The 14778-nt window shown below is 46.6% G+C and overlaps 1 protein-coding gene across 3 annotated transcripts in view; it reads left to right on the top strand.

The window, feature by feature from the left end:
• LOC135511820 (short/branched chain specific acyl-CoA dehydrogenase, mitochondrial-like) overlaps positions 1-12898 on the top strand; it is a 42113-nt gene extending 29215 nt beyond the window's left edge. For 2 of the 3 annotated variants that reach the window (XM_064933297.1, XM_064933299.1), the window contains 5 exons: positions 1050-1175; positions 3333-3515; positions 7651-7788; positions 8002-8101; positions 10271-12898. In XM_064933297.1, the coding sequence (XP_064789369.1) occupies positions 1050-1175; positions 3333-3515; positions 7651-7788; positions 8002-8101; positions 10271-10347 (624 nt within the window). In that variant the 3' untranslated portion in view covers positions 10348-12898. The remainder of the gene's footprint in view (positions 1-1049; positions 1176-3332; positions 3516-7650; positions 7789-8001; positions 8102-10270) is intronic. The other variant, XM_064933298.1, reaches the window with a different exon arrangement.
• The last annotated feature ends 1880 nt before the right edge of the window (positions 12899-14778 follow it).

Genomic DNA, 14778 nt, shown 5'->3' with positions numbered 1-14778 from the left:
GTAGAGGAGTTTCTCCTTAGTGTTTGTCTTGTCTTCAGACTGTAGAGGAGTTTCTCCTTAGTGTTTGTCTTGTCTTCAGACTGTAGAGGAGTTTCTCCTTAGTGTTTGTCTTGTCTTCAGACTGTAGAGGAGTTTCTCCTTAGTGTTTGTCTTCAGACTGTAGAGGAGTTTCTCCTTAGTGTTTGTCTTGTCTTCAGACTGTAGAGGAGTTTCTCCTTAGTGTTTGTCTTCAGGCTGTAGAGGAGTTTCTCCTTAGTGTTTGTCTTGTCTTCAGACTGTAGAGGAGTTTCTCCTTAGTGTTTGTCTTGTCTCCAGACTGTAGAGGAGTTTCTCCTTAGTGTTTGTCTTCAGACTGTAGAGGAGTTTCTCCTTAGTGTTTGTCTTGTCTTCAGACTGTAGAGGAGTTTCTCCTTAGTGTTTGTCTTGTCTCCAGACTGTAGAGGAGTTTCTCCTTAGTGTTTGTCTTCAGACTGTAGAGGAGTTTCTCCTTAGTGTTTGTCTTGTCTCCAGGCTGTAGAGGAGTTTCTCCTTAGTGTTTGTCTTCAGACTGTGGAGGAGTTTCTCCTTAGTGTTTGTCTTGTCTCCAGGCTGTAGAGGAGTTTCTCCTTAGTGTTTGTCTTCAGGCTGTAGAGGAGTTTCTCCTTAGTGTTTGTCTTGTCTTCAGACTGTAGAGGAGTTTCTCCTTAGTGTTTGTCTCCAGACTGTAGAGGAGTTTCTCCTTAGTGTTTGTCTTCAGACTGTAGAGGAGTTTCTCCTTAGTGTTTGTCTTGTCTTCAGACTGTAGAGGAGTTTCTCCTCAGTGTTTGTCTTCAGGCTGTAGAGGAGTTTCTCCTTAGTGTTTGTCTCCAGACTGTAGAGGAGTTTCTCCTTAGTGTTTGTCTTCAGGCTGTGGAGGAGTTTCTCCTTAGTGTTTGATGTCCTGTTGAGTGGTAGCTCCTAGGAAACAGCTCCTTCCTGGTTTCCACGCTGTTGGAACCTGTGTATGTGACCAATAAAGTTTTATTTTGTATCAAGCAGTAAATTACAGTATCTGCCTCTTTTGTTGACAGGGTCACAGAGGTATCACCTGCTTCATCGTGGACAGAGACGCAGAGGGGCTTCAGATCGGCAAGAAGGAGAACAAACTGGGTCTGAGAGCTTCTTCAACCTGTCCTCTCAACCTGGATAACATCAAGGTAGGTAGGCTCTTCAACCTGGATAACATCAAGGTAGGTAGGCTCTTCAACCTGTCCTCTCAACCTGGATAACATCAAGGTAGGTAGGCTCTTCAACCTGTCCTCTCAACCTGGATAACATCAAGGTAGGTAGGCTCTTCAACCTGTCCTCTCAACCTGGATAACATCAAGGTAGGTAGGCTCTTCAACCTGTCCTCTCAACCTGGATAACATCAAGGTAGGTAGGCTCTTTAACCTGTCCTCTCAACCTGGATAACATCAAGGTAGGTAGGCTCTTTAACCTGGACAACATCAAGGTAGGTAGGCTCTTCAACCTGGATAACATCAAGGTAGGTAGGCTCTTCAACCTGTCCTCTCAACCTGGATAACATCAAGGTAGGTAGGCTCTTCAAGCTGTCCTCTCAACCTGGATAACATCAAGGTAGGTAGGCTCTTCAACCTGTCCTCTCAACCTGGATAACATCAAGGTAGGTTCGCTCTTCAACCTGTCCTCACAGCCTGGATAACATCAAGGTAGGTAGGCTCTTTAACCTGGATAACATCAAGGTAGGTAGACTCTTCAACCCGTCCTCTTCAACCTGGACAACATCAAGGTAGGTAGACTCTTCAACCCGTCCTCTTCAACCTGGATAACATCAAGGTAGGTAGGCTCTTCAACCTGTACAACATCAAGGTAGGTAGACTCTTCAACCTGGACAACATCAAGGTAGGTAGGCTCTTTAACCTGGATAACATCAAGGTAGGTAGACTCTTCAATCCGTCCTCTTCAACCTGGACAACATCAAGGTAGGTAGACTCTTCAACCCGTCCTCTTCAACCTGGATAACATCAAGGTAGGTAGGCTCTTCAACCTGTACAACATCAAGGTAGGTAGACTCTTCAACCTGGACAACATCAAGGTAGGTAGGCTCTTTAACCTGGATAACATCAAGGTAGGTAGACTCTTCAACCCGTCCTCTTCAACCTGGACAACATCAAGGTAGGTAGGCTCTTCAACCTGGACAACATCAAGGCACACATTCTAAATATAACATGTCTAAATGTAACAACAACCAACAATGAAAAGGTGAATCTGAAATGCATCAACCTGTCCATCAGATCAGAAGCATGTTGATTGAATGGTAATGTAATGTGTGTATAATAATGACCTTCTAGCTGCGTATATGAAATGTGTCTGTACTCTCTGGAAGTGGCCAGTTTTAGTGTGTCCGTATTTTAGATTCTGTCTATATATTTTGTCGGGCTGAGCCCATTTAGTCGACTGGTCCATTGATTGGTCCATAGGCTGTTGGGTCGACCAGAGATTTCTTCAGTCGAACAGACTATTACATTATTTTCATTGGCATACAAGACACCCGTGTGATTTGCGTCTGTCCGAGTGGACCAATCCGTTGCGGAGGCCGTTGGGATGTCGTAGTCCATCACTGTTAGACGTGCTACTGAAGTTTATATCTGGGTTATATTATGTAAGAACAACGGTGCAACGCTAATAAATACATAAATATTATTTTATAACGACGGCTCTTTCTCCCACGTTGGATAGATGTCGCTGTCCGCGGTTCCGAACCGTTGAATATGCCCTCTTTCCTTACACCACGTTGCTATGTACATAATAGCATTGTTAACCAGCATGTTGGTTACCGTTGCTATGTACATAATAGCATTGTTAACCAGCATGTTGGTTACCGTTGCTATGTACATAATAGCATTGTTAACCAGCATGTTGGTTACCGTTGCTATGTACATAATAGCAAAGGTAACCAGCATATTGGTTACCGTTGCTATGTACATAATAGCATTGTTAATTGTTAGCAATGTTAGTGCCGTCAAACACCCTCTTGAATAATTTTGTGTCTTTAATTATTTAATCAAACAGTGCGCTTAAAAGCATCAGACAAGCTCAGTGCATATAGTTGATTTGATTAAAACACATAGGGTGTGTCTATATATGAATGAAAAATACACATTTAAAAAAAAAATTCAACCAATGGATTGGTCGAAAGAACTGAGGGACACTTGGTCGACCCAAGAGTTATTTTCGTCGGAGGACGGAGCCTAATATTTTGTCTGTTGTTGGCACCAACATTTCACCAAGTCAAATTCTGGCTACGTTGAAATGTACTTTGCGAATAAAAGTGATTCTGGTTTTGGTTGAAGGTTCCTGGGAAGAACGTCTTGGGTCAGATCGGCCACGGATACAAGTACGCCATCGGCATGCTGAACGAAGGCAGGATTGGGATCGCCGCTCAGATGCTGGGGCTGGCTCAGGGTTGCTTCGACCAGGCCGTTCCCTACACCAGACAGAGGGTTCAGTTCGGCAAACGCATCTTCGACTTCCAGGTTAAAAACGTATTAATTTAAAAACATTTTTATACATTTCCTGGTCATGGAATTAATGTTTCTCCACTTGTAGGTGTTGCTGCTATGACCAGTGTGTGGCTTGCTGACTTCTATCAAACTCATCTTTGTGATTTATTTTAAAAGCCTCCATTATTCTCCATCTTTAACAATAATCGAGGTCATTTAGCAGACACTTAAAAAAAAAAAAAAAAAAAAAAATCCAAAGCGACTCAGTCATGGCTGCATACGTTTTAGCCTGGCTGGCCCAGCGGGAATCGAACCCACAGCCCTGGCATTGCAAGCGCCATGCTCTACCACCTCAGCCACACAGAACCAGTGTTGTTATTGGAAGGAAACTCCAGCACACTAGTGATCATGATGCTTATATAATGTGATACAGCACCACATCTAAAGGGTGTTCTGTAATGTGATACAGCACCACATCTAAAGGGTGTTCTGTAATGTGATACAGCACCACATCTAAAGGGTGTTCTGTAATGTTACAGCACCACATCTAAAGGGTGTTCTGTAATGTGTTACAGCACCACATCTAAAGGGTGTTCTGTAATGTGATACAGCACCACATCTAAAGGGTGTTCTGTAATGTGATACAGCACCACATCTAAAGGGTGTTCTGTAATGTGATACAGCACCACATCTAAAGGGTGTTCTGTAATGTGATACAGCACCACATCTAAAGGGTGTTCTGTAATGTGATACAGCACCACATCTAAAGGGTGTTCTGTAATGTGATACAGCACCACATCTAAAGGGTGTTCTGTAATGTGATACAGCACCACATCTAAAGGGTGTTCTGTAATGTGATACAGCACCACATCTAAAGGGTGTTCTGTAATGTGTTACAGCACCACATCTAAAGGGTGTTCTGTAATGTGTTACAGCACCACATCTAAAGGGTGTTCTGTAATGTGATACAGCACCACATCTAAAGGGTGTTCTGTAATGTGATACAGCACCACATCTAAAGGGTGTTCTGTAATGTGTTACAGGACCACATCTAAAGGGTGTTCTGTAATGTGATACAGGCCACATCTAAAGGGTGTTCTGTAATGTGTTACAGCACCACATCTAAAGGGTGTTCTGTAATGTGTTACAGCACCACATCTAAAGGGTGTTCTGTAATGTGATACAGCACCACATCTAAAGGGTGTTCTGTAATGTGATACAGCACCACATCTAAAGGGTGTTCTGTAATGTGTTACAGGACCACATCTAAAGGGTGTTCTGTAATGTGATACAGCACCACATCTAAAGGGTGTTCTGTAATGTGATACAGCACCACATCTAAAGGGTGTTCTGTAATGTGTTACAGCACCACATCTAAAGGGTGTTCTGTAATGTGTTACAGCACCACATCTAAAGGGTGTTCTGTAATGTGTTACAGCACCACATCTAAAGGGTGTTCTGTAATGTGTTACAGGACCACATCTAAAGGGTGTTCTGTAATGTGATACAGGCCATGCAGCACCAGATCTAAAGGGTGTTCTGTAATGTGATACAGCACCACATCTAAAGGGTGTTCTGTAATGTGATACAGGCCACATCTAAAGGGTGTTCTGTAATGTGTTACAGCACCACATCTAAAGGGTGTTCTGTAATGTGTTACAGCACCACATCTAAAGGGTGTTCTGTAATGTGATACAGCACCACATCTAAAGGGTGTTCTGTAATGTGTTACAGCACCACATCTAAAGGGTGTTCTGTAATGTGTTACAGCACCACATCTAAAGGGTGTTCTGTAATGTGTTACAGCACCACATCTAAAGGGTGTTCTGTAATGTGTTACAGCACCATGCAGCACCACATCTAAAGGGTGTTCTGTAATGTGATACAGCACCACATCTAAAGGGTGTTCTGTAATGTGTTACAGCACCACATCTAAAGGGTGTTCTGTAATGTGTTACAGCACCATGCAGCACCACATCTAAAGGGTGTTCTGTAATGTGTTACAGCACCACATCTAAAGGGTGTTCTGTAATGTGTTACAGCACCACATCTAAAGGGTGTTCTGTAATGTGATACAGCACCACATCTAAAGGGTGTTCTGTAATGTGTTACAGCACCATGCAGCACCACATCTAAAGGGTGTTCTGTAATGTGTTACAGGCCATGCAGCACCACATCTAAAGGGTGTTCTGTAATGTGTTACAGCACCACATCTAAAGGGTGTTCTGTAATGTGTTACAGCACCATGCAGCACCACATCTAAAGGGTGTTCTGTAATGTGATACAGCACCACATCTAAAGGGTGTTCTGTAATGTGTTACAGCACCACATCTAAAGGGTGTTCTGTAATGTGTTACAGCACCACATCTAAAGGGTGTTCTGTAATGTGTTACAGCACCACATCTAAAGGGTGTTCTGTAATGTGTTACAGGACCACATCTAAAGGGTGTTCTGTAATGTGATACAGGCCATGCAGCACCAGATCTAAAGGGTGTTCTGTAATGTGATACAGCACCACATCTAAAGGGTGTTCTGTAATGTGATACAGGCCACATCTAAAGGGTGTTCTGTAATGTGTTACAGCACCACATCTAAAGGGTGTTCTGTAATGTGTTACAGCACCACATCTAAAGGGTGTTCTGTAATGTGATACAGCACCACATCTAAAGGGTGTTCTGTAATGTGTTACAGCACCACATCTAAAGGGTGTTCTGTAATGTGTTACAGCACCACATCTAAAGGGTGTTCTGTAATGTGTTACAGCACCACATCTAAAGGGTGTTCTGTAATGTGTTACAGCACCATGCAGCACCACATCTAAAGGGTGTTCTGTAATGTGATACAGCACCACATCTAAAGGGTGTTCTGTAATGTGTTACAGCACCACATCTAAAGGGTGTTCTGTAATGTGTTACAGCACCATGCAGCACCACATCTAAAGGGTGTTCTGTAATGTGTTACAGCACCACATCTAAAGGGTGTTCTGTAATGTGTTACAGCACCACATCTAAAGGGTGTTCTGTAATGTGTTACAGCACCACATCTAAAGGGTGTTCTGTAATGTGATACAGCACCACATCTAAAGGGTGTTCTGTAATGTGATACAGGCCACATCTAAAGGGTGTTCTGTAATGTGATACAGCACCACATCTAAAGGGTGTTCTGTAATGTGTTACAGCACCACATCTAAAGGGCGTTCTGTAATGTGTTACAGCACCACATCTAAAGGGTGTTCTGTAATGTGATACAGCATCACATCTAAAGGGTGTTCTGTAATGTGATACAGCACCACATCTAAAGGGTGTTCTGTAATGTGTTACAGCACCACATCTAAAGGGTGTTCTGTAATGTGTTACAGGCCATGCAGCACCACATCTAAAGGGTGTTCTGTAATGTGATACAGCACCACATCTAAAGGGTGTTCTGTAATGTGTTACAGCACCACATCTAAAGGGTGTTCTGTAATGTGTTTCAGCACCACATCTAAAGGGTGTTCTGTAATGTGATACAGCACCACATCTAAAGGGTGTTCTGTAATGTGATACAGCACCACATCTAAAGGGTGTTCTGTAATGTGATACAGCACCACATCTAAAGGGTGTTCTGTAATGTGATACAGCACCACATCTAAAGGGTGTTCTGTAATGTGATACAGCACCACATCTAAAGGGTGTTCTGTAATGTGATACAGCACCACATCTAAAGGGTGTTCTGTAATGTGATACAGCACCACATCTAAAGGGTGTTCTGTAATGTGATACAGCACCACATCTAAAGGGTGTTCTGTAATGTGATACAGCACCACATCTAAAGGGTGTTCTGTAATGTGATACAGCACCACATCTAAAGGGTGTTCTGTAATGTGATACAGCACCACATCTAAAGGGTGTTCTGTAATGTGATACAGCACCACATCTAAAGGGTGTTCTGTAATGTGATACAGCACCACATCTAAAGGGTGTTCTGTAATGTGATACAGCACCACATCTAAAGGGTGTTCTGTAATGTGATACAGCACCACATCTAAAGGGTGTTCTGTAATGTGATACAGCACCACATCTAAAGGGTGTTCTGTAATGTGATACAGGCCATGCAGCACCACATCTAAAGGGTGTTCTGTAATGTGTTATAGCACCACATCTAAAGGGTGTTCTGTAATGTGTTTCAGGCCATGCAGCACCAGATCGCCCATGTAGCCACCCAGATAGAGGCTGCCAGGCTGCTTACCTACAACGCTGCCCGGCTGAAGGAGGCAGGACGACCTTTCATCAAGGAGGCCTGCATGGCCAAGTACTTCACCTCAGAGGTGAGCTGAATGTAGAGACCAGGGCCCATGTTCATACAGCGTCTCAGAGTGCTGATCTACGATCATATAATCACTGGACTGGTCCTGTATCAGAACCCTGCTCGGGGGGGGGGTCCCGCCCTGCTCGGAGAGGGGTCCCGCCCTGCTCCGAGAGGGGTCCCGCCCTGCAAGTATTTGTGTTGACTGTTCCTTGTTCTTTTCTGCATAAATGAGGTGGCAACGTTGACCACTTCAAAATGCATCGAGTGGATGGGAGGGGTCGGCTTCACCAAAGACTACCCTGTTGAGAAGTACTACAGAGATTGTAAAATAGGTACGTTTCTATGGCTAGTCCCAAAGCTATCCTGTACTGTTGCCATGCAACCCGGTGGGTAACATGACTCTGTGGGTTGGTGTTTAGGAACGTCATAACTACAGTTAGCTAGCTCGTTATTGGGCCACAGCAAGGTGGAGTGGGCAGGAGGGAGGGGCTGGGCTACGCAGAAGGTAATCTGATCCTCAAAGAATTCCTCTGTCTGGTCTGACCTTGGTGTTCTAGGAGAGAGGGGGTGGGTGCTAGGAGAGAGGAGGTGGGTGCTAGGAGAGAGGGGGTGGGTGCTAGGAGAGAGGGGGTGGGTGCGAGGAGAGAGGGGGTGGGTGCTAGGAGAGAGGGGGTGGGTACTAGGAGAGAGGGGGTGGGTGCTAGAAGAGAGGGGCGGGCTGCTAGGAGAGAGGGGGCGGGCTGCTAGGAGAGAGGGGGCGGGCTGCTAGGAGAGAGGGGCGGGCGCTAGGAGAGAGGGGGGCGGGCGCGAGGAGAGAGGGGGCGGGCGCGAGGAGAGAGGGGGCGGGCGCGAGGAGAGAGGGGGCGGCTGCTAGGAGAGAGGGGGCGGGTGCAAGGAGAGAGGGGGCGGGTGCAAGGAGAGAGGGGGCGGGTGCTAGGAGAGAGGGGGCGGGTGCTAGGAGAGAGGGGGCGGCTGCTAGGAGAGAGGGGGCGGCTGCTAGGAGAGAGGGGGCGGGCGCGAGGAGAGGGGGCGGGCGCTAGGAGAGAGGGGGCGGGCGCTAGGAGAGAGGGGGCGGGTCCAAAAAAAGAGGACAGGGCCCTGTGGCGTCCTAGGTACGAGGACGGGGCCCTGTGTGGCGTCCTAGGTAAGAGGACGGGGCCCTGTGGCGTCCTAGGTAAGAGGACGGGGCCCTGTGTGGCGTCCTAGGTAAGAGGACGGGGCCCTGTGTGGCATCCTAGGTACGAGGGCGGGGCCCTGTGTGGCGTCCTAGGTAAGAGGGCGGGGCCCTGTGGCGTCTTAGGTAAGAGGGCGGGGCCCTGTGGCGTCTTAGGTAAGAGGGCGGGGCCCTGTGGCGTCCTAGGTACGAGGACGGGGCCCTGTGGCGTCCTAGGTAAGAGGGCGGGGCCCTGTGGCGTCTTAGGTAAGAGGGCGGGGCCCTGTGGCGTCCTAGGTAAGAGGGCGGGGCCCTGTGGCGTCCTAGGTACGAGGGCGGGGCGCTATTTCAGACACACCCACTCAACCATGGTACGGTCCGGGAAGCTCTTACGTCACAGTGACACTTTGCTTTCATCGGTCGGTTCTACTTTGACTGTTGATGGCAGAGACTTTGGCAGATCCAGGCGCAGTGAGACAGACTGAGTGAACTGGTTCTCTTTGGTCCAGTACTGACTAAGGAAAACTCTCTATTTTAATTCCTGGTGGAGGTTATGGACATACCGTGTGATAACATGTCATCTGTAATATTCTATTCCAGTATTGGTGTAATGGGCATTAAAGCTGTTTCTCCGTCTCCAGTATTGGTGTAATGGTCATTAAAGCTGTTTCTCCGTCTCCAGTATTGGTGTAATGGGCATTAAAGCTGTTTCTCCGTCTCCAGTATTGGTGTAATGGGCATTGAAGCTGTTTCTCCGTCTCCAGTATTGGTGTAATGGGCATTAAAGCTGTTTCTCCGTCTCCAGTATTGGTGTAATGGGCATTAAAGCTGTTTCTCCGTCTCCAGTATTGGTGTAATGGGCATTAAAGCTGTTTCTCCGTCTCCAGTATTGGTGTAATGGGCATTAAAGCTGTTTCTCCGTCTCCAGTATTGGTGTAATGGTCATTAAAGCTGTTTCTCCGTCTCCAGTATTGGTGTAATGGGCATTAAAGCTGTTTCTCCGTCTCCAGTATTGGTGTAATGGTCATTAAAGCTGTTTCTCCGTCTCCAGTATTGGTGTAATGGTCATTAAAGCTGTTTCTCCGTCTCCAGTATTGGTGTAATGGGCATTAAAGCTGTTTCTCCGTCTCCAGTATTGGTGTAATGGTCATTAAAGCTGTTTCTCCGTCTCCAGTATTGGTGTAATGGGCATTAAAGCTGTTTCTCCGTCTCCAGTATTGGTGTAATGGTCATTAAAGCTGTTTCTCCGTCTCCAGTATTGGTGTAATGGTCATTAAAGCTGTTTCTCCGTCTCCAGTATTGGTGTAATGGTCATTAAAGCTGTTTCTCCGTCTCTGTATCTACACAGGTACCATTTATGAGGGCACAACCAACATCCAGCTGTCCACCATGGCCAAGTTTATAGACAAGGAGTATGACCACTGACCTCTTGACCTGGCCTGGCTGTTTCCTCATCGTGTAGACTGACCTGACCTGACCTCCTGCCCTGACTGTTTCCTCATCGTGTAGACTGACCTCCTGCCCTGGCTGTTTCCTCATCGTGTAGACTGACCTCCTGCCCTGACCTCCTGCCCTGACCTGGCTGTTTCCTCATCGTGTAGACTGACCTCCTGCCCTGACCTCCTGCCCTGACCTGGCTGTTTCCTCATCGTGTAGACTGACCTCCTGCCCTGACCTCCTGCCCTGACCTGGCTGTTTCCTCATCGTGTAGACTGACCTCCTGCCCTGGCTGTTTCCTCATCGTGTAGACTGACCTCCTGCCCTGACCTCCTGCCCTGACCTGGCTGTTTCCTCATCGTGTAGACTGACCTCCTGCCCTGACCTGGCTGTTTCCTCATCGTGTAGACTGACCTCCTGCCCTGGTCTGGCTGTTTCCTCATCGTGTAGACTGACCTCCTGCCCTGGTCTGGCTGTTTCCTCATCGTGTAGACTGACCTCCTGCCCTGGTCTGGCTGTTTCCTCATCGTGTAGACTGACCTCCTGCCCTGGTCTGGCTGTTTCCTCATCGTGTAGACTGACCTCCTGCCCTGGTCTGGCTGTTTCCTCATCGTGTAGACTGATCTCCTGCCATGACCTCCTGACCTGGTCCTCAGCATGGAGACCGACCTGACCTCCTGACCTCCTGACCTGGTCCTCAGCATGGAGACCGACCTGACCTCCTGCCCTGACCTCCTGACCTGGTCCTCAGCATGGAGACCGACCTGACCTCCTGACCTGACCTCCTGCCCTGACCTCCTGACCTGGTCCTCAGCATGGAGACCGACCTGACCTCCTGACCTGACCTCCTGCCCTGACCTCCTGACCTGGTCCTCAGCATGGAGCCTGATCTGACCTCCTGACCTGGTCCTCAGCATGGAGACCGACCTGACCTCCTGGCTGTCATACACTCCTCTTTGTGACCAACTGGATTTGATCGCTCGTTGTTGAACTGTTGTGTGATTTAGGGCTCTATTCAATCTGAATGGTTGGAAGTTGAGCGTTTTACAGCGTGATATGACCATTTTAAAGGCCATGTTCCCGGGTTAGTGGAGACCGTATACATGGTCAACAGTCTGTACCACTTCAGCCAACCCAGACTGAATAGAGCCCTTCGTGTCAGACATTACTGTCGAGGGCATGTGTGAACCACTGCTGACTATAGAGTACTAGAGGATGCTCCATAATCATGTTCACTTAGTCAATGTATCTGATGCTTTCCACTATGGATGGATTAATGGTTACTGGTTCCAGACCTGTAGATAGATAGTGTAACGTAGCTCTGGGATGTTGGTACAACTGGTTCCAGACCTGTTGATAGATAGTGTAACGTAGCTCTGGTGTTTCAACTGTTTCCAGACCTGTTGATAGATAGTGTAACGCAGCTCTGGTGTTTTCAACTGTTTCCAGACCTGTAGATAGATAGTGTAACGTAGCTCTGGGGTGCTCTGGGGTGTTGGTACAACTGGTTCCAGACCTGTTGATAGATAGTGTAACGTAGCTCTGGTGTTTTCAACTGTTTCCAGACCTGTTGATAGATAGTGTAACGCAGCTCTGGTGTTTTCAACTGTTTCCAGACCTGTAGATAGATAGTGTAACGTAGCTCTGGGGTGCTCTGGGGTGTTGGTACAACTGGTTCCAGACCTGTTGATAGATAGTGTAACGTAGCTCTGGTGTTTTCAACTGGTTCCAGACCTGTAGATAGATAGTGTAACGTAGCTCTGGTGTTTTCAACTGTTTCCAGACCTGTAGATAGATAGTGTAACGTAGCTCTGGTGTTTTCAACTGGATCCAGACCTGTAGATAGATAGTGTAACGTAGCTCTGGTGTTTTCAACTGTTTCCAGACCTGTAGATAGATAGTGTAACGTAGCTCTGGTGTTTTCAACTGTTTCCAGACCTGTTGATAGATAGTGTAACGTAGCTCTGGTGTTTTCAACTGTTTCCAGACCTGTTGATAGATAGTGTAACGTAGCTCTGGTGTTTTCAACTGTTTCCAGACCTGTAGATAGATAGTGTAACGTAGCTCTGGGGGTGTTGGTTTTGTTAAGTGTGTTCAACTGTTTTCCCCTACTTCCATGGCTCTTCCAGAATGTTCCACCTCAGTACCTTGTATTCTTATTCGTTTGTAAAAAAAAAAAAAAAAAAACACATCATGTTAATTCAACAGTATTGGTTTGACTATTGACTCGTCTGATTTTAAATAGTCTCGTAATAAATCAGTGCCTTTCATCCCAGCATAGTTTGTTGTTTATTTTGTAACGCCATGAGATATAATATAATACCTCCGTTAGACGTCGTCTGCTGGGTGGTTTCGGCTCTACTGTTGTCACGGTAACCATGTTTACTGCGGTGGAGTAGATCCATCCTGTCTTTCAGCACTCTTACTTTATTTTAAAGATTTATCTGGGGAATTAGTTTCACACAACTGGAAGAGATTGTCTACGTTTTTACTATTCATCAACTTCTTTGACCATACTAATAAATATTGAATAAGTGTTTTTAATGATCTTGTCTCCTCTTATTTCAGCTAAGGTATTCGTGCGACGCTATCCTTCTAAATCTCATTTAGCTATAGTTAAAGTACTAAAGCCCAACTCCTAGCAAATCTGTTTCTCAGCCACTAGATGGCAGACATTTCCTTGTTTTTCTGAGTCTGAGAGGTGAGATTTGTTCGTATGTCACAGTAAAAGCCACAGACCGTAACCTCCAAAGAGCAGTAAATTAAAACAACTTCTAATAGCCTTGTCAGCCCTAATGTTATTTTATTGCAATTGAATTACGCTCAGGTTTCAGACCTGAAGAGAACTCATTAAATAATTCACTCTCTCAGGAGCAGTTTGTCAGATAGATAAGATTGATTAGATTTCCGTACGAGACCCGGTCTTGTCCATACAATACAAGGGATATTGTTCTCTCCCCCAGACAGCATAGTTAGTACACACACAACATGGTGGACCTATATCAGCTGTCTGCCAGTAATTATATCTGTTTGACAGAGCAAATGAACATTCATCACTGACTGAGTTGATTCTGTATGATTCAGTCTAGCTACATGACTTGGTGTCTCCTGTCTAGCTACACGACTTGGTGTCTCCTGTCTAGCTACATGACTTGGTGTCTCCTGTCTAGCTACATGACTTGGTGGTGTCTCCTGTCTAGCTACATGACCTGGTGGTGTCTCCTGTCTAGCTACATGACCTGGTGGTGTCTCCTGTCTAGCTACATGACCTGGTGTCTCCTCTCTAGCTACACGACTTGGTGGTGTCTCCTGTCTAGCTACATGACTTGGTGGTGTCTCCAGTCTAGCTACATGACTTGGTGTCTCCTGTCTAGCTACATGACTTGGTGGTGTCTCCAGTCTAGCTACATGACTTGGTGGTGTCTCCTGTCTAGCTACATGACTTGGTATCTCCTATCTAGCTACATGACTTGGCGGTGTCTCCAGTCTAGCTACATGACTTGGCAGCGTCTCCTGTCTAGCTACATGACCTGGTGTCTCCAGTCTAACTACATGACTTGGTGTCTCCTGTCTAGCTACATGACTTGGCAGTGTCTCCAGTCTAGCTACATGACTTGGTGGCTCCTGTCTAGCTACATGACTTAGTGTCTCCAGTCGAGCTCCATGACTTGGCTGTGTCTCCAGTCTAGCTACATGACTTGGTGTCTCCTGTCTAGCTACATGACTTGGCAGTGTCTCCAGTCTAGCTACATGACTTGGCAGTGTCTCCAGTCTAGCTACATGACTTGGTGGCTCCTGTCTAGCTACATGACTTAGTGTCTCCAGTCGAGCTCCATGACTTGGCTGTGTCTCCAGTCTAGCTACATGACTTGGTGTCTCCTGTCTAGCTACATGACTTGGTGGTGTCTCCAGTCTAGCTACATGACTTGGTGTCTCCAGTCTAGCTACATGACTTGGCGGTGTCTCCAGTCTAGCTACATGACTTGGCGGCGTCTTCTGTCTAGCTACATGACCTGGTGTCTCGAGTATAGCTACATGACATGGTGTCTCCTGTCTAGCTACATGACCTGGTGTCTCCAGTCTAGCTACATGACTTGGCAGTGTCTCCAGTCTAGCTACATGACTTGGTGTCTCCTGTCTCGCTACATGACTTGGTATCTCCTATCTAGCTACATGACTTTGCGGTGTCTCCAGTCTAGCTACATGACTTGGCGGCGTCTCCTGTCTAGCTACATGACCTGGTGTCTCCAGTCTAACTACATGACTTGGTGTCTCCTGTCTAGCTACATGACTTGGCAGTGTCTCCAGTCTAGCTACATGATTTGGCAGTGTCTCCAGTCTGAAAAACATCCCCACAGCATGATTCCGCCACCACCATGCTTGGCCAGGTTTCCTCCAGATGTGACTCTTGGCATTCAG

Source organism: Oncorhynchus masou, chromosome 24 (assembly GCF_036934945.1).
Source record: "Oncorhynchus masou masou isolate Uvic2021 chromosome 24, UVic_Omas_1.1, whole genome shotgun sequence".
In the NCBI taxonomy this organism is placed as follows: Eukaryota; Metazoa; Chordata; class Actinopteri; order Salmoniformes; family Salmonidae; genus Oncorhynchus; species Oncorhynchus masou.
The sequence above is the reverse complement of the archived record's forward strand: the minus strand, read 5'-3'. Positions and strand labels throughout refer to the sequence as shown.